Source organism: Hippoglossus stenolepis, chromosome 11 (genome assembly GCF_022539355.2).
Source record: "Hippoglossus stenolepis isolate QCI-W04-F060 chromosome 11, HSTE1.2, whole genome shotgun sequence".
Taxonomy (NCBI): domain Eukaryota; kingdom Metazoa; phylum Chordata; class Actinopteri; order Pleuronectiformes; family Pleuronectidae; genus Hippoglossus; species Hippoglossus stenolepis.
Genome location: NC_061493.1, coordinates 21,273,925 through 21,287,691, shown reverse-complemented (window position 1 = coordinate 21,287,691; position 13,767 = coordinate 21,273,925). Strand labels below are relative to the sequence as shown.

The 13,767-nt window shown below is 40.8% G+C and overlaps 1 protein-coding gene across 7 annotated transcripts in view; it reads left to right on the top strand.

Annotated features, from left to right (window-relative positions):
- Positions 1 to 13,767, top strand: part of LOC118118181 — a 92,936-nt gene that overhangs the window by 22,616 nt on the left and 56,553 nt on the right. For 2 of the 7 annotated variants that reach the window (XM_047341952.1, XM_047341951.1), the window contains 5 exons: positions 3,301 to 3,606; positions 3,691 to 3,984; positions 4,660 to 4,779; positions 4,916 to 4,959; positions 5,539 to 6,547. The exons of 1 other annotated variant lie outside the window; for it this stretch is intronic. In XM_047341952.1, coding sequence (XP_047197908.1) covers positions 3,301 to 3,606; positions 3,691 to 3,984; positions 4,660 to 4,779; positions 4,916 to 4,959; positions 5,539 to 5,712 — 938 coding nt within the window. In that variant the 3' untranslated portion in view covers positions 5,713 to 6,547. Of the gene's footprint in view, positions 1 to 3,300; positions 3,607 to 3,690; positions 3,985 to 4,659; positions 4,780 to 4,915; positions 4,960 to 5,161; positions 5,280 to 5,538; positions 6,548 to 13,767 lie in introns of those variants that run through there. 4 more of the 7 variants (XM_047341955.1, XM_047341957.1, XM_047341954.1 and 1 more) reach the window with 3 other exon arrangements.

Below are 13,767 nucleotides of genomic sequence, written 5' to 3'. Positions count from 1 at the left end.
TATCACATTTCTTCTTCAAATATAGTTTTATTGCTCTGTTCTTGTTGCACTATGTGACTGTTTCAGCAATGTAGCTTGTTTCAAATTTTGTTGTTGTTGTTAATAATTGTTTATTTCATTATTCTATAAATATTAAAATGATGACTATATTCAAATTATGACTTGTTGATTGAAGATTCACTCAGTAAAACTTCCTTCCATATATCTGTGGTTTTTCAAGTTGAGTTCTACGCTTGAATTCGATTTAAAATATATAATGAGTGATAACAGACGTGGAGAAACTTTTTAAAAAGCTTGTAAAACCAACAAAACTGAATATTAATGTAATGTCCTGTGGCAGCGACTCAGAGAACAGAACAGATTGATTAGGAAACTTTACCTTTTATTGACAAAGCTAGATATTAAAACAGGGCTCGGTGACAGGAAGAGAACGTAGAGTGATGCTTCCTGTTACAGGTCAGTGTCTATTTCTGTACACTACCGTTCAAAAGTTTGGGGTCACTTAGAAATTTCCTTATTTTTCAAAGAAAAGCACTGTTTTTTTCAATGAAGATGACATTAAATTAATCAGAAATACACTCTATACATTGTTAATGTGGTAAATGACTATTCTAGGTGGAAACGTCTGGTTTTTAATGAAATATCTACATAGGTGTATAGAGGCTCATTTCCAGCAACTATCACTCCAGTGTTCTAATGGTACATTGTGTTTGCTAATCGCCTTAGAAGACTAATGGATGATTAGAAAACCCTTGAAAACCCTTGTGCAATTATGTTAGCACAGCTGAAAACTGTTTTGCTGGTGAGAGAAGCTATAAAACTGGCCTTCCTTTGAGCTAGTTGAGTATCTGGAGCATCACATTTGTGGGTTCGATTATACTCTCAAAATGGCCAGAAAAGAGAACTTTCATGGAAACTCGCCAGTCTATTCTTGTTCTTAGAAATGAAGGCTATTCCATGCAGAAATTGCGAAGAAACTGAAAATTTCCTACAACGGTGTGTACTACCCCTTCAGAGAACAGCACAAACGGGCTCTAACCAGAGTAGAAAGAGAAGTGGGAGGCCCGGTGCACAACTCAGCAAGAAGACAAGTATATTAGAGTCTCTAGTTTGAGAAATAGACGCCTCACAGGTCCTCAACTGGCAGCTTCTTTAAATGGTACCCGCAAACGCCAGTGTCAACGTCTACAGTGAAGAGGCGACTCCGGGATGCTGGCCTTCTAGGCAGAGTGGCAAAGAAAAAGCCATATCTGAGACTGGCCAATGAAAAGAAAAGATTGATATGGACAAAGAACACAGACATTGGACAGAGGAAGATTGGAAAAAAGTGTTATGGACAGACGAATCAAAGTTTGAGGTGTTTGGATCACACAGAAGAACATTTGTGAGACGCAGAACAGGTGAAAAGATGCTGGAAGAGTGCCTGACGCCATCTGTCAAGCATGGTGAGGTAATGTGATGGTCTGGGGCTGCTTTGGTGCTGGTAAAGTGGGAGATTTGTACAAGGTAAAAGGGATTTTAAATAAGGAAGGCTATCACTCCTCCATTTTGCAACGCCATGCCATACCCTGTGGACAGTGCTTGATTGGAGCCAATTTCCTCCTACAACAGGACAATGACCCAAAGCACACCTCCAAATTATGCAAGAACTATTTAGGGAAGAAGCAGGCAGCTGGTATGCTGTCTGTAATGGAGTGGCCAGCGCAGTCACCAGATCTCAACCCCATTGAGCTGTTGTGGGAGCAGCTTGACCGTATGGTACGCAAGAAGTGCCCATCAAGCCAATCCAACTTGTGGGAGGTGCTTCAGGAAGCGTGGGGGGGAAATTTCTACAGATTACCTCAACAAATTAACAGCTAGAATGCCAAAGGTCTGCAATGCTGGAATTGCTGCAAATGGAGCATTCTTTGACGAAAGCAAAGTTTGAAGAACAAAATTAATATTTCAAATAAAAATCATTATTTCTAACCTTGTCAATGTCTTGACTATATTTTCTATTCATTTTGCAACTCATGTGATAAATCAAAGTGTGAGTTTTCATGGAAAACACGAAATTGTCTGGGTGACCCCAAACTTTTGAACGGTAGTGTACGTCCACTGGACATTTTTCGTGTGAGAAATGAGCTGTTGAGTAACATCTACCGTTGCAGAGTCTCTTCCTCTTTCACACGTTTTGTTTAAGTTCCAGAAACTGTTGTGTGATGGACTCGTTTATCATCTTTTCAAAGAAGCTTGATTATAAATTCAAAGTGCTAACTTTGGTTATAAGTGTAACGTTCACATCACTCCCCACATTCATCAGGTTCCACTGAAGACAAGTAGTCAAGGGTCAATACTGTGACTCAAACCACATCTACACGTACGAGCTCGTCAGGAAACTAAACTTCTCTCTTTTCATTCTCTACTGAATAACATTTTAATTAATCAGACAAATCTATGTTGCTAGAACTGATATGTTACAAATCAATAAATAATAATAACATCACAGCAGGAACATTATTTATTAAACGCCAATAGTTTTGCTCACTGTGTGCAATTAGGTCTGAGAAAGAAAATCAACGATTACAAGCGTTTTATTTAGCTCATAATAATAATTCTGCCCCTATATGAGGAGGAATATATTTCAGAAGACACATAGTATCTCACCATGTTAAAGAAGGTGAAAGAAAATTCTCGCATCCACAGAATCCACTTCAAAATTGAAAGGAAATCAGTTTAGTGGCTTAAATAATCCTGCTGACGGGCAAGGCAGGGCACTTTTATTTACAATTTACAAGCCAAATAAAAGAATAAAAGAGTAGAATAAAAGAGGTAAAGAAATAAAAAGGATGAATTAGAAATAAGTTCAAAGAGGAAAACAAAACAAATAAAATAGATTTGTAGACACTAGAATGTCAATTTACCTCCGAGGTCCAGAAGTTCTTAAATTCAGTCAAGCTGCACTAAAGTAATCAGAAGTCTCAGTCCCCCTCAATATGTCTGATTTCATTCCCTGGGAAATCATGGAAAATATAAAAATCAGCCCCGTCTCACAAAATAAATCCTGAATCTTCCTGAAATGTAACTTTCTTGGCTCATGTCCCATCCTTCCACCAAGTCTTGTGGAAATCCAGTTTCTAAGTAAACCTGCTGATCATTAAACCAACCAACCAACAGACAGGGGCAAACACAACCTGCTGGGCCGAGGTAGTTTTGTATCATGAGTCTCTGTTTAATGAGTAGAAGTAAAAATGGACCAAAACTACAGTTTAAATCAAAGTCTTTTCTTTCTAATAAAGTGATGCTGTGTTGTTTCTACAGGCTCCGACACTGTGACTCCTGTATTTGTGCAGAAGGGGAAGGATCTGCTTCTCAACGTCACGGCTCCTGTTAAAATAGTTAAACGGAGTGATTTTAGATGGAGATTTAATGATTCAAACATATTTAGATTATTTGATGATAACGAAACAAACACAATTGGCCCCTATCATGGAAGAATCGAGATTTTTCTTCAAAATCACTCTTTGCTTTTGAAGAATGTGCAACAAGCCGACAGTGGACGTTACACTGCAGGTGTTTTCGGGGTCAATAACACTTATGTGGGTAAATACAGCGTCACAGTTCAAGGTAGGTTTCTTCAGATTTTAAATATCGACACACAGTAGCTGCCCAACTTCTCAACCCATTAATGCCTGTGTCCCTCCCCCTCAGATCCAGTGTCTCCGGTTAATGGGACAGTGGACTTTCTCTCCTCAAGCTCCGACTCCTGTAACCTCACAGTGACCTGCAGCACACAGGACTCCCATCGCATCAACAGCACTTTTAGATGTGACACCAACACCTGCAGCCAGGAGGAGGGAGGAGAGAGGTCAAAGGTCACGACCTCAGGCACCTCCCTCCGTGTCTACCTGTCCAAAGGCTTCTCAGTTATCTGTAACCATAGCAACCAGGTCAGCTTGGACGAGCACATAACAATGATTCGGGACTTTTGTTTCTCAAATCCTGGTAAGTGACCAACAACACAATCAGCTGATAACTTTGTTTTATAGAAGGTTGTGTTCCAACTTAAGTTCATATTGAAATATTAAATCTTTCCCAACATTTAAAGACTAGATAAAGACTTTCTCCTTCAGTTGGTTTAAAATGCTGCTGCTTGGATTATAATTGGCTAAAGACAACATGATCATATGACTCACATTCTGGCTCCCTGTTCATTTCTGCATTGTTTTAAGATTTTATTGTTGACTTCACACAACCAGGTTTCTATGTGTCATGCTGGGTGGCATCTTGGTTCAGCTGATATTTGTTTCCTGGTAGTTTTCAGAGCCTGATTGGTGGTTTAGGTTGTCGTGCTTTTGCCGGACAGGCCCCCAAACACCTGAATGACCAGTTGACATTAGACTTTCTACAACAAATTCTCAACTTTACTCTATTTAAAAGAAAAAACTACTTTTATCTCTGTTTTAATTATTGTTTAATTCCTTTGTAACACTTTTTAACTTTGGTAAGAAAAGAACTGTACATATTATATTTAAATTCTAAATTATATTTTTATGGTTATAATGCAGAGTTGTCAGTTGAATTTAGAGCATGTAATTGTTTTTAAAGAAATATTTTTATGTTTTAAAGTTATTAAGTTCTGAAAATAACTAATATCAGTTTTTCTGTTTTCCATTACAGCCCCTAAACCACGGAGCGATATCATTATCACCATTGTCTCTGTCATTGTCGCTGTCATTGTGGTTTTGGTGATAATTTACAAAGCAGCAGCTTTTGTTCGACATCGAAAAAACGGAAAACGTACGTCAGAGTAAAGATTCAAACACACAAACACCAAAATCAGTGGCTGCAGTGATGTAAATGTGATTCAGTAGAAAACAGACTAAATTAATTTGTGATTTAAAGCCAATGAACATTCTTTGTCACCTTCTTGCAGATGAAACGAAGGAAATGAAAAATACAGTGTACGAAACTGTTCAGGTAAAGTTACGTCATCTTTTCTAACATCTGGCTTCCAAGAACGAGATTTTATGGTTTTGAGCAAAGGAAATGGGCAAAAAATAAATAGATACATGAATAAAATAAAAGCCACAGCTGTAATTCATCTGTCGACAGGGGGTGTAGTTACTGTACATGACCTTTGACCCTTTGCTGATCCTGGTCCTGTTGCTTGCTCCTGCAGCACTACGTGTGTCTCGCTGCTCGTGCTGCTTGCTTGTGCTCGAACAAAACACTTTGCTGCGGATCAGAGGCGAATTTCCAGCTGCACCGTGCTGCATTCATCCAAACATCCCTCTGAGGTCTGTAGCCTGTGTGTCTGAGCTGTGCTTGTGTGCTGACTCTTCTCAATGTGTGTCTCCCAATAAACTGCCACCGGCCAAAATCACATCACTGCAATAGAAGAGTCATATAGATTCTTAGTGAGATTACTTTACTTGTTGCCACAGTACGATCACACCACTGAAAATAGTGATATATATAATCTGTGATTTAGAAAAAGGAAACTTTGGAGCCACCACCTCGGTAGCAAAAAGAGTTTATTTGACTTTATCTCTCCAGGTCAAAAGCGTGAACCCACTTATGGATCAGAATCCAACCGATGATGCTGCAGCTCCTTCTCCGTCCTCCATCTACAGCTTGATCGAACTTGGGTCCATGAAATCCACTGAGGCCGGAGACACGACTCAGCCTGAGAGCCTGTATGCTCAGGTGGACAAGTCGGCCCTGGCCTGAAGAAAATCTGAAATTGTCTTCCACATTCTGCCTTTTGGACAATTTCCAGTATTATTGTTGCCGTGAGTCATGTTATATTTTCCCTGGGAATTTTTTTTTTTCATCCAGAACCAGGAGCATCTGGAACAGCTCCGCCCACTTTAAAACTGTTATTGTAATATATTTCATATCTTATTGAAAAAGATACCTGATGAGTGTTTGACATTTTGGATGAATTCCGAAGTGATTTTGCTGCTACATTATTTTTGATGAAAAAAAAAGTTCTTACTTCACCAAAGTGTTATGCTTCCTTTAAAAAAAATACTAATATGATGACGAGGAAGGTTTAACAGCCAACAACCAGGAATGATTCCAAACAGCAGACATTTCCTGTCGGCTTTCTGTCTTGTTTGTATAAAAACCTTCCTTTTACACTACTCATGCACAACAGTGTTTATTCAACTCCTATAGAGTCAAATACAAAACTTCCAAGTGTTTGTATAGGTCCAACCTGTAGGGAGTTAAAACTACACTTTTGAAAGTTTTAAAGAATTAACACTCAGACAGAGTTCCAGCAACTCTCTCTATAGTTGAAATTTAACACCGGTCAACACTGGCCAGTGTTAAATTGAAGCAACACTATTGTGCAGTGTCCAAAGTTAACACCACAAGTATGATTTTTTTTAACACTAGAGTTAAAGTCATATTAACACTATTGAGGATGTAAAATGTAACTCAATATTTAACTCTTTATAGAGTTGATTCATATTTTAAAAACACTGTAGGGAGTCGATTTATAATCCCCAATCCCACTTACTGTGTGATATTATTCCTTTAAAAACTATAACTATTGTAACTGACAGATTGATTTATTTGTGTTGGGTTTATTTTGTAATTTATGTTCAAGTATGTATCCTGTTATTTAAATTAGTAATTTGTTGTCCTTTTAAACGTAGCGACTCACGCCAGGGCTGTTACAACTATATACAAGAAAGAAAGAATCAGCAATTCAAAGAAGTTTGCAGTTAACATGAAACTGTATTTGTGTAAGCACACCACATAACACAGCATTGGCTTTACATCTTTTCCCATCAGTCCTCAAAAGCAAAGTTCACAATATGGCAATGTGGCAATATGTATGTTTTTTCATCCATCTCATTAGAAAACTGTTTGTCATAGGGTCTGTAATAGATTAAATCCTCCAAAGAAATTACAGAAAATGAATCAGTTCTCTCCTCAACACAGTATGCATTAAAGTGGTCATCAAAATAAAGTGTGTCAACTTTGCAAGTCAAAAACGAAGCTTGATCTTCATTTATAATGATATTGTTGATCTTTCCAAGAACAGAAATTTCTGTATCGGTTCTAATCAAAACAAACATTCCAATGTGATACTCAGTTCCATAGTTCTTCACCCAGTTAGTAGTTGACATGTCACAGTGTGCATTTACATTAAACACTGCACTTAAAGTCTCACCACCCTCCAAGCTGTCAATCATTTCCTTCCGCACTAGACCAAACTCAAACCTCTGAAAATGGAAATTCTCCCAGTGATAAGCTACTTGTCTCTGGTGTTGTCTTACCAAGGTTTTTGTGATATTTTTGAAATTCTTAACTGATCTTTTGGAAAAAATTATGTTTGGCCTCAAATCTCATGCACCATACGTGGAGGAGTGGACCTATTTTTCGAATATACCTTGGAGAATGTATCATAAAGTGATGCTTTGGAATAAACTACCATTGCTTTGACAGTGCTCTCAGCAACACCTGATGCTTGTAACTTCGCTACAACAGAACCACACATTCTGGTTACTGGAGTGTCAGTACAGACTGCCTGAGTACTTGAAGGCTCATCCCTTTCTCTTTGAGTGTCCACATTGTCCATAGTATTTGTCAAACCAGTGTCCCTGTGCAAACGGATGAGGTGTTTCTTTAACCCTGAATAAGTGCAAAATGATAAGGAACATTCCGGCTCACCACATTTCAAACGTAATGTCTTTCCCGGATACAAACCATGGTGACATTTCAAATGCTGACATAGCAATGCAGAACTTTTGTGGTGTCACTTACAAATAAAACAAATGAGCATTTTAAATCCAACGATGTGTGTCACTTCAAATGTCAGTGTGCAGGAACCTTGCTCTGAGCTCTTTGACTCTGGGACATTCCTTGGCACTTCCACGTCTATGTTGAACACCGTGGTTTGGATGAACGTGTAGAAGCTGTTGATAGTTAACACTGAAGATGAAGTGTGCTTTGAAGAGTTCATCGAAGGTGGCCAGGGATGTTTGGGCATTGCAAGGGATGGCCTTGTGGTCAGCGATGACAGAACCGTTGGATGTTGTTCTTCTGTTCTCCAACGCTACAGCAGGAAGGGCTGTCCTGGTTCCAAACGTGCAAGGAAGGTCTCAACACTGGTTCCAACCTGCAAAAAGTAGAGATATAGAGCACTATGAGAAAGCACTCAAATAAAAGTGGTGTCATTGTTATAACAATTGCATAAAAAAAAATAATAATAATGCCTACCCTCAGATATCTCACAACATGATTGACAGCGTGATATGAGCTAATCTTAGCATTCTTCTTGTGGCCTTTTGAGGTTGGGGGAAGTAGGTGAACCAACAGCAGAATGCTTGACAGGTCACTGTCCCAACCTTGGTGCAAAGTACATGAAAATATAACATTGTCAGAATAATTTACAAATGAAAATACACTTAAATCATGATTATGCAACAGATTTGATTTAAAGGTCTCAGAAGCTTTTAAAGAGGAAACACTTACCCAACTCATTTGAATTTTGTTGTGCAGACAAGAGGTCTTCAACATGCTCATTAGAATTCTGGTTCTTGCAGTCTGCCAAGATCCTTGGTTGGAAGAAAGTGGGCCATTTTGCCAAAAATCTCCCAGAAGCCTCCTCTCCAAACATCATGGTGAAGTCTTGGTCAATCTACAGAAGAAACACTTTGACTCCTTGCAACCCCTCCCATACATAAGACCATCCACTAGAGAACTTGCAATATTTGAAAGCTTGGGCAACTGAACCTGTATATCTAGAGCAATTTGTTTACAAATAAGTTATTCAAAATTAGGCATTTCTTTCTTACCAAGCCAGGACGTGCAGCTCATTATACTAGCGCATGCGGCTAACGCTAGCAGCTAACAATACCAACATGTGCGGCTAAGGATACAAGCACATACAGCAAACTATACAAGCGGCTAATGTAGACACAGTGCATTACATGAGTTGAGGGTGAGCTGGTTAAGTGACAGCTTACCTGCTGGTTAGTTAGCAGCACAGTTAGTTAGGTTACCCAAACAGCACACCTGCTGCCAGCTAACAGCAGTTGTATAGTACCAGCTAGATAATTTAGCATTTAGCGACCTTCAGAAATAAAAACAAGCACTAGGCTCCTGGGTCGAAAATTTAATAAAATGTACATGTTACTTACACATGCTGCTCATTTGATTAGAAGCTCAGAGTGACCACCTCAGAGGACTTTCAAATTGTTCTTTACATTGGTTTGGATTTGGTTTATTATTTATTTTATGTTTGTTTTCATCAGCATTTAACACTTGTGACATGGTTTGATGATCTTTTTATTGTTGGACAGGTGCTGTGGGGCTGAGGCGGCGACCCAATCCCTGGTGGTTGCGTTTTCTTCACGACCCGTTCTGTTGGTTTGCAGTCTTGTCTCAGTGTTTAACTTCATGTGATGGTTTGTTTCTGGTGATTGTTGTTTCATTTAGCTTTTTGTTGAATTATGCATTTATTAAGTTCAATAAAAGTTGTGTCTTTTCTACAAGTGTAGTGGTCAAAAGTTTAGTGTGACAGTTGAATGCCAATTGGGTTCACCACATATATCCAGAATAAACGGGACGGGAGGCTGATGATTCCAGAAATAGACAATTTATTCAAGTTGGACAAAAGAGTTAAAAAGACTGATCAAACAGCACAGGATCATGTGCAATGTAGGGAGTACCGGCCTATACTTGATATAAATAACAGATTAAAAGAGAGAAATTAAAGGCTCCAGACCCAATTTAACAAAGCTAAAATATCACGCATAAAACAAACACAGCACACTTTAAGAATCCCAATACTGGTGTGATTGCACCAGTGGATTATCACTGCAAGCGATATTATACACTGAAATAACAGAAGAGGGCCTCTAGTTTACGGAGCCAATAACTCACCAATATTCAAGCCATTAAACCAGAATTGCACAGTACCCGTCAACCACATTGCACATTACCCATAGAACAAAGAACAAAATAAACAAACAAACCAGAAATCAAACCAATTAATCAGAAAGAAACTAAATCTAAACAAGGCCAAATCATCTAAATGAAATCTAAATGTGGGAAAAAACAGTGACCGTAAATATTCTGCCAGAAGGCAGCCCTATGAAACAAACATGTCATATTAGGTCACACAATTATTAAACAAGTTTATCAAAATGTTTAAAAACATTTACAAATATAAAACACATCATTATGCCATACCTTCAATTCATTTAAATAAAGCAGAGACCCATGCCGTCCTTATTGTCGTGATGACAAGTACTAAAACAGGAAAAGGACAATTACACTTAATGTCACAGACACAATAGTATAGACTCTGGATAAATGTTGCGGCGCATTACTTACAAGTATCGTTCCCATTAGTTTGTGTGTACACGCTGAGATTATTACAGCGTGCCTGTATGGCGACGCTGATGCCGTCTCTCACACACACGGGCGCGCACACACACACACACACACAGCTGTACGCTGGGCTTGCAACAAACACCAACCACACCTGCTGAGCCCACGCTACACTTCCCCACAGGACCGGCCGTGCAGAGAGAGAGAGGAGAGAGAGCAGGCGACTACGGTGTCCCTAAATAAACTTCGCCAACTCCCCTCATCCTATAGGCATCGCCGTCCTGTCAGGTTAATTAGAGCTGTGATTTTATATCTACAATGATATGTAAGCATAACTGGTAAAGTAACACTGCTAAAACTATCCTGTTTTAGCTAAGCTTTTATTAAGGATTGACCCCATTACAATGGCCCCACTTATGGTCACCGTCCCGGTGACAAATTACAACCAGGTCTAAACACTGTCGCAACAACGTGATGATTTGCAGCGTGGCTCACCTGCAAGGTTCTAACTGAGGTATCAATGGTTTCATTTACTGACCTCGGAAGGTTAAAAGGGTTGGTGTGACTTGCAGCGGTGTTCCTTTTGGGGCCTACTTTGTGATATGTTTGGCTGCCCTGTTGCTACTATATTAACATTGTTTGGGCCATTTTCTTGGCTGTGATCTGAACTGGATAGTGGGGTGCCAGAGCTATGTAATTCTGTGCCCATGGTTTGACCATTTAGCTCAAGGGGAGTGAGGGAGGGGGCCTGAACTCTACACCACTCGGGTTCCATGGTGATTACGACCCACCTGAGTCATAGTCTTCGCTGCCTTTATTAAAATCCGGTGGATCATCGACCAGGCCTGGATCAGGTACCGGTTGGTTTTGGGTCATGGGCCTATTGATGGTGAGTGCTGGTAAGTCCCTAAGTTCTGACCTGTTAAGATTCTTTTCTGGGCCAGCACCATCTCTGGGGCATATTTTATATACCCTTCCTTCTTTATCCATGTTTTTCACCACCACATACACAGCTGGATCCCAGGCATCCTGAATTTTGTGGCGTCCTATGGGGTGACTTTTCCTGTAGACCAGGGTTCCAGGAGCGAGAAGAGAAGTTGCGTTTGGCTGATAGTGTCTGTTCCTCTGTTCTGCTGCTTGCTGGAGTCGTTCCTTAACATGAAGATAGACTGAACTCAGATGATTTTGATGTTCATCCATCCAATCCTCTGCCGACCTAGACGGTGGGTTCCTCCTGTGATGCGCCCAACAGGAAATCCACAGGTAATTGTGCCTTCTGGCCAAACATCAGCTCATATGGTGAATAACCAGTGGATTGGTGCTCTGTGGTATTATATGCACAAAGAACCTGAGGTAGGTATTTTGGCCATTTTTCTTCTTTCCTGGGGAGGGTGCGTAACAAGTCATGCAATGTTCGATTAAATCTTTCACATTGTCCATTGCCCTCGGGGTGATAAGGTGTGGTTCTACTTTTCTCTATTCCATACAGTTGACACAGTCTTTTCAAAAGGTCCCTTCAAAACACTTTCCTGATCACTGTGGATGCGTTTGGGTACGCCATAAATGTAGAACCACTTTTCAGTCAACACACGGGCTACTGTACTGGCCCGCTGGTCTGGTGTTGGGAATGCTTGGAAAACTTTGAAAACACATCCGTGACCACCAGCACGTTTCCTCTTCCGTCACTGGCCTTATCCAATACAGTGAAATCGATGGCAATGACTTCCAATGGTTTAGAGGCTAACAGACTCCCCTGAATGTACGGACTTTTGGTTGTACTACTTAGCCAGTGTGCACCGGTTACACTCCCGACAGTATCTGTCAATGTCACTTCCCATAAATGGCCAAAAACACCTCTGCCTCACCAGACTGTTAGTACGCTCAATGCCTTGGTGGCCCTGGTCATCGTGAAGGCTTTTAAGTACCTCTCCATGCAGGCATTGAGGCAGCAGGAGTTGGAACACCACTTGTCCTTCCTTGGTAGCTGTATTTGACGGTATAGGACACCATCCTTTGACTTTATTTTGGACCACTGCTGCACCAGCTTCTTTACGCCTACCAGCATTGGCCATTTCTTGTTTAGTTGAGGTGTGCCCCTCTTCCAATATTGTAGGAAGGTACCGATTACTGGATCTGTGGCCTGTAGAGCAATTAGGTCAGCTTTGGGCCGTGATGGGAAAGCAGCTATCGCTTGGCAGGTTGCAGCCATGGCGTGGGCACTTTCAAGTAAGACTTTGCTGGTTCGTGGACTTCTAGCCGCACCTTCAAGCCGGGAATAAAAGTGATGTGCTCTGAGAGTGCAACTGGCGGACAAAGCATCTGCATTGCGATTGGTTGGTCCTGGGCGGTACTTGATCTCAAAATCAAAAACTGCCAACTCCGATGCCCACCTTTGCTCCACTGCCCCCAGTTTAGCTGACTGCAGGTAGCTGAGGGGGTTGTTATCAGTGAACACTACAAATTTCTGTCCAAGCAGATACTCTCGGAATTTTTGGGTCACCGCCCATTTAAGGGCCAGGAATTCTAGCTTTCTGGAGCTGTAGTTGGACATGTTTCTTTCCGTGCAGGCCTCTGCTTGCAAAAGCAATTGGTCGCCGCTTTCCATCATGGTCCTGGGATAACACAGCACCAAGTCCAGCATGGCTAGCATCGATTTCAAGGACAAAGGGTTTGGTGAAGTCAGCATATCCCAGAACTGGCGCGGTCACAAGCAGTCTCTTGAGTGTTTGGAAAGCATTTTCACACTCATTACTCCAACGGTCGCCTATAATGGCGCTTTCCAAGGGTTCTGCTTCTTCTGGTGCCATCCATTTCGCCACCAACCGGTGGAGGGGAGCAGCATACCTCGCAAAACCTTCCACAAAGCGGCGATAATAGGATGCGAATCCCAAAAATGATTGAAGCTTGTACAAGTAGTGGGTTGTGCCCATTCAGCCACTGCACTAATCTTAGAAGGGTCAGTGGCAACGCCAGATGCTGAGATGACATGACCCAGGTATTTGACCTCAGATTGAAAAAAGTGACATTTACTTAGCTTCAATTTCAGATGGTGCTCTTTGAGACGAGTTAGCACCAACTCGAGACGTTGGAGATGCTGGTCAAAAGTTTGTGAAAAAATAACAATGTCGTCCAGATATAAAAGCAAGGACTGAAAACTTTGGTCTCCAAAGATCCTCCATCAACCTTGAAACGTACTAGGGCATTACATAACCCAAACGGCATCCGATTAAACTCAAAAGTCCAAAAGGGGTGCAAAAGCAGTCTTTGCTTTGTCCTTTTCTGCCATGGGTACTTGGTTGTAGCCGCTTGCAAGATCCAATGTTGAAAACCACTGAGCGCCTGTGAGGGCATCCAAAGATTCTTCGATTCGGGCAGCGGATAAGCATCCTTCCTTGTTTTGGCATTGAGCAACCTATAGTCCACACACAAGCG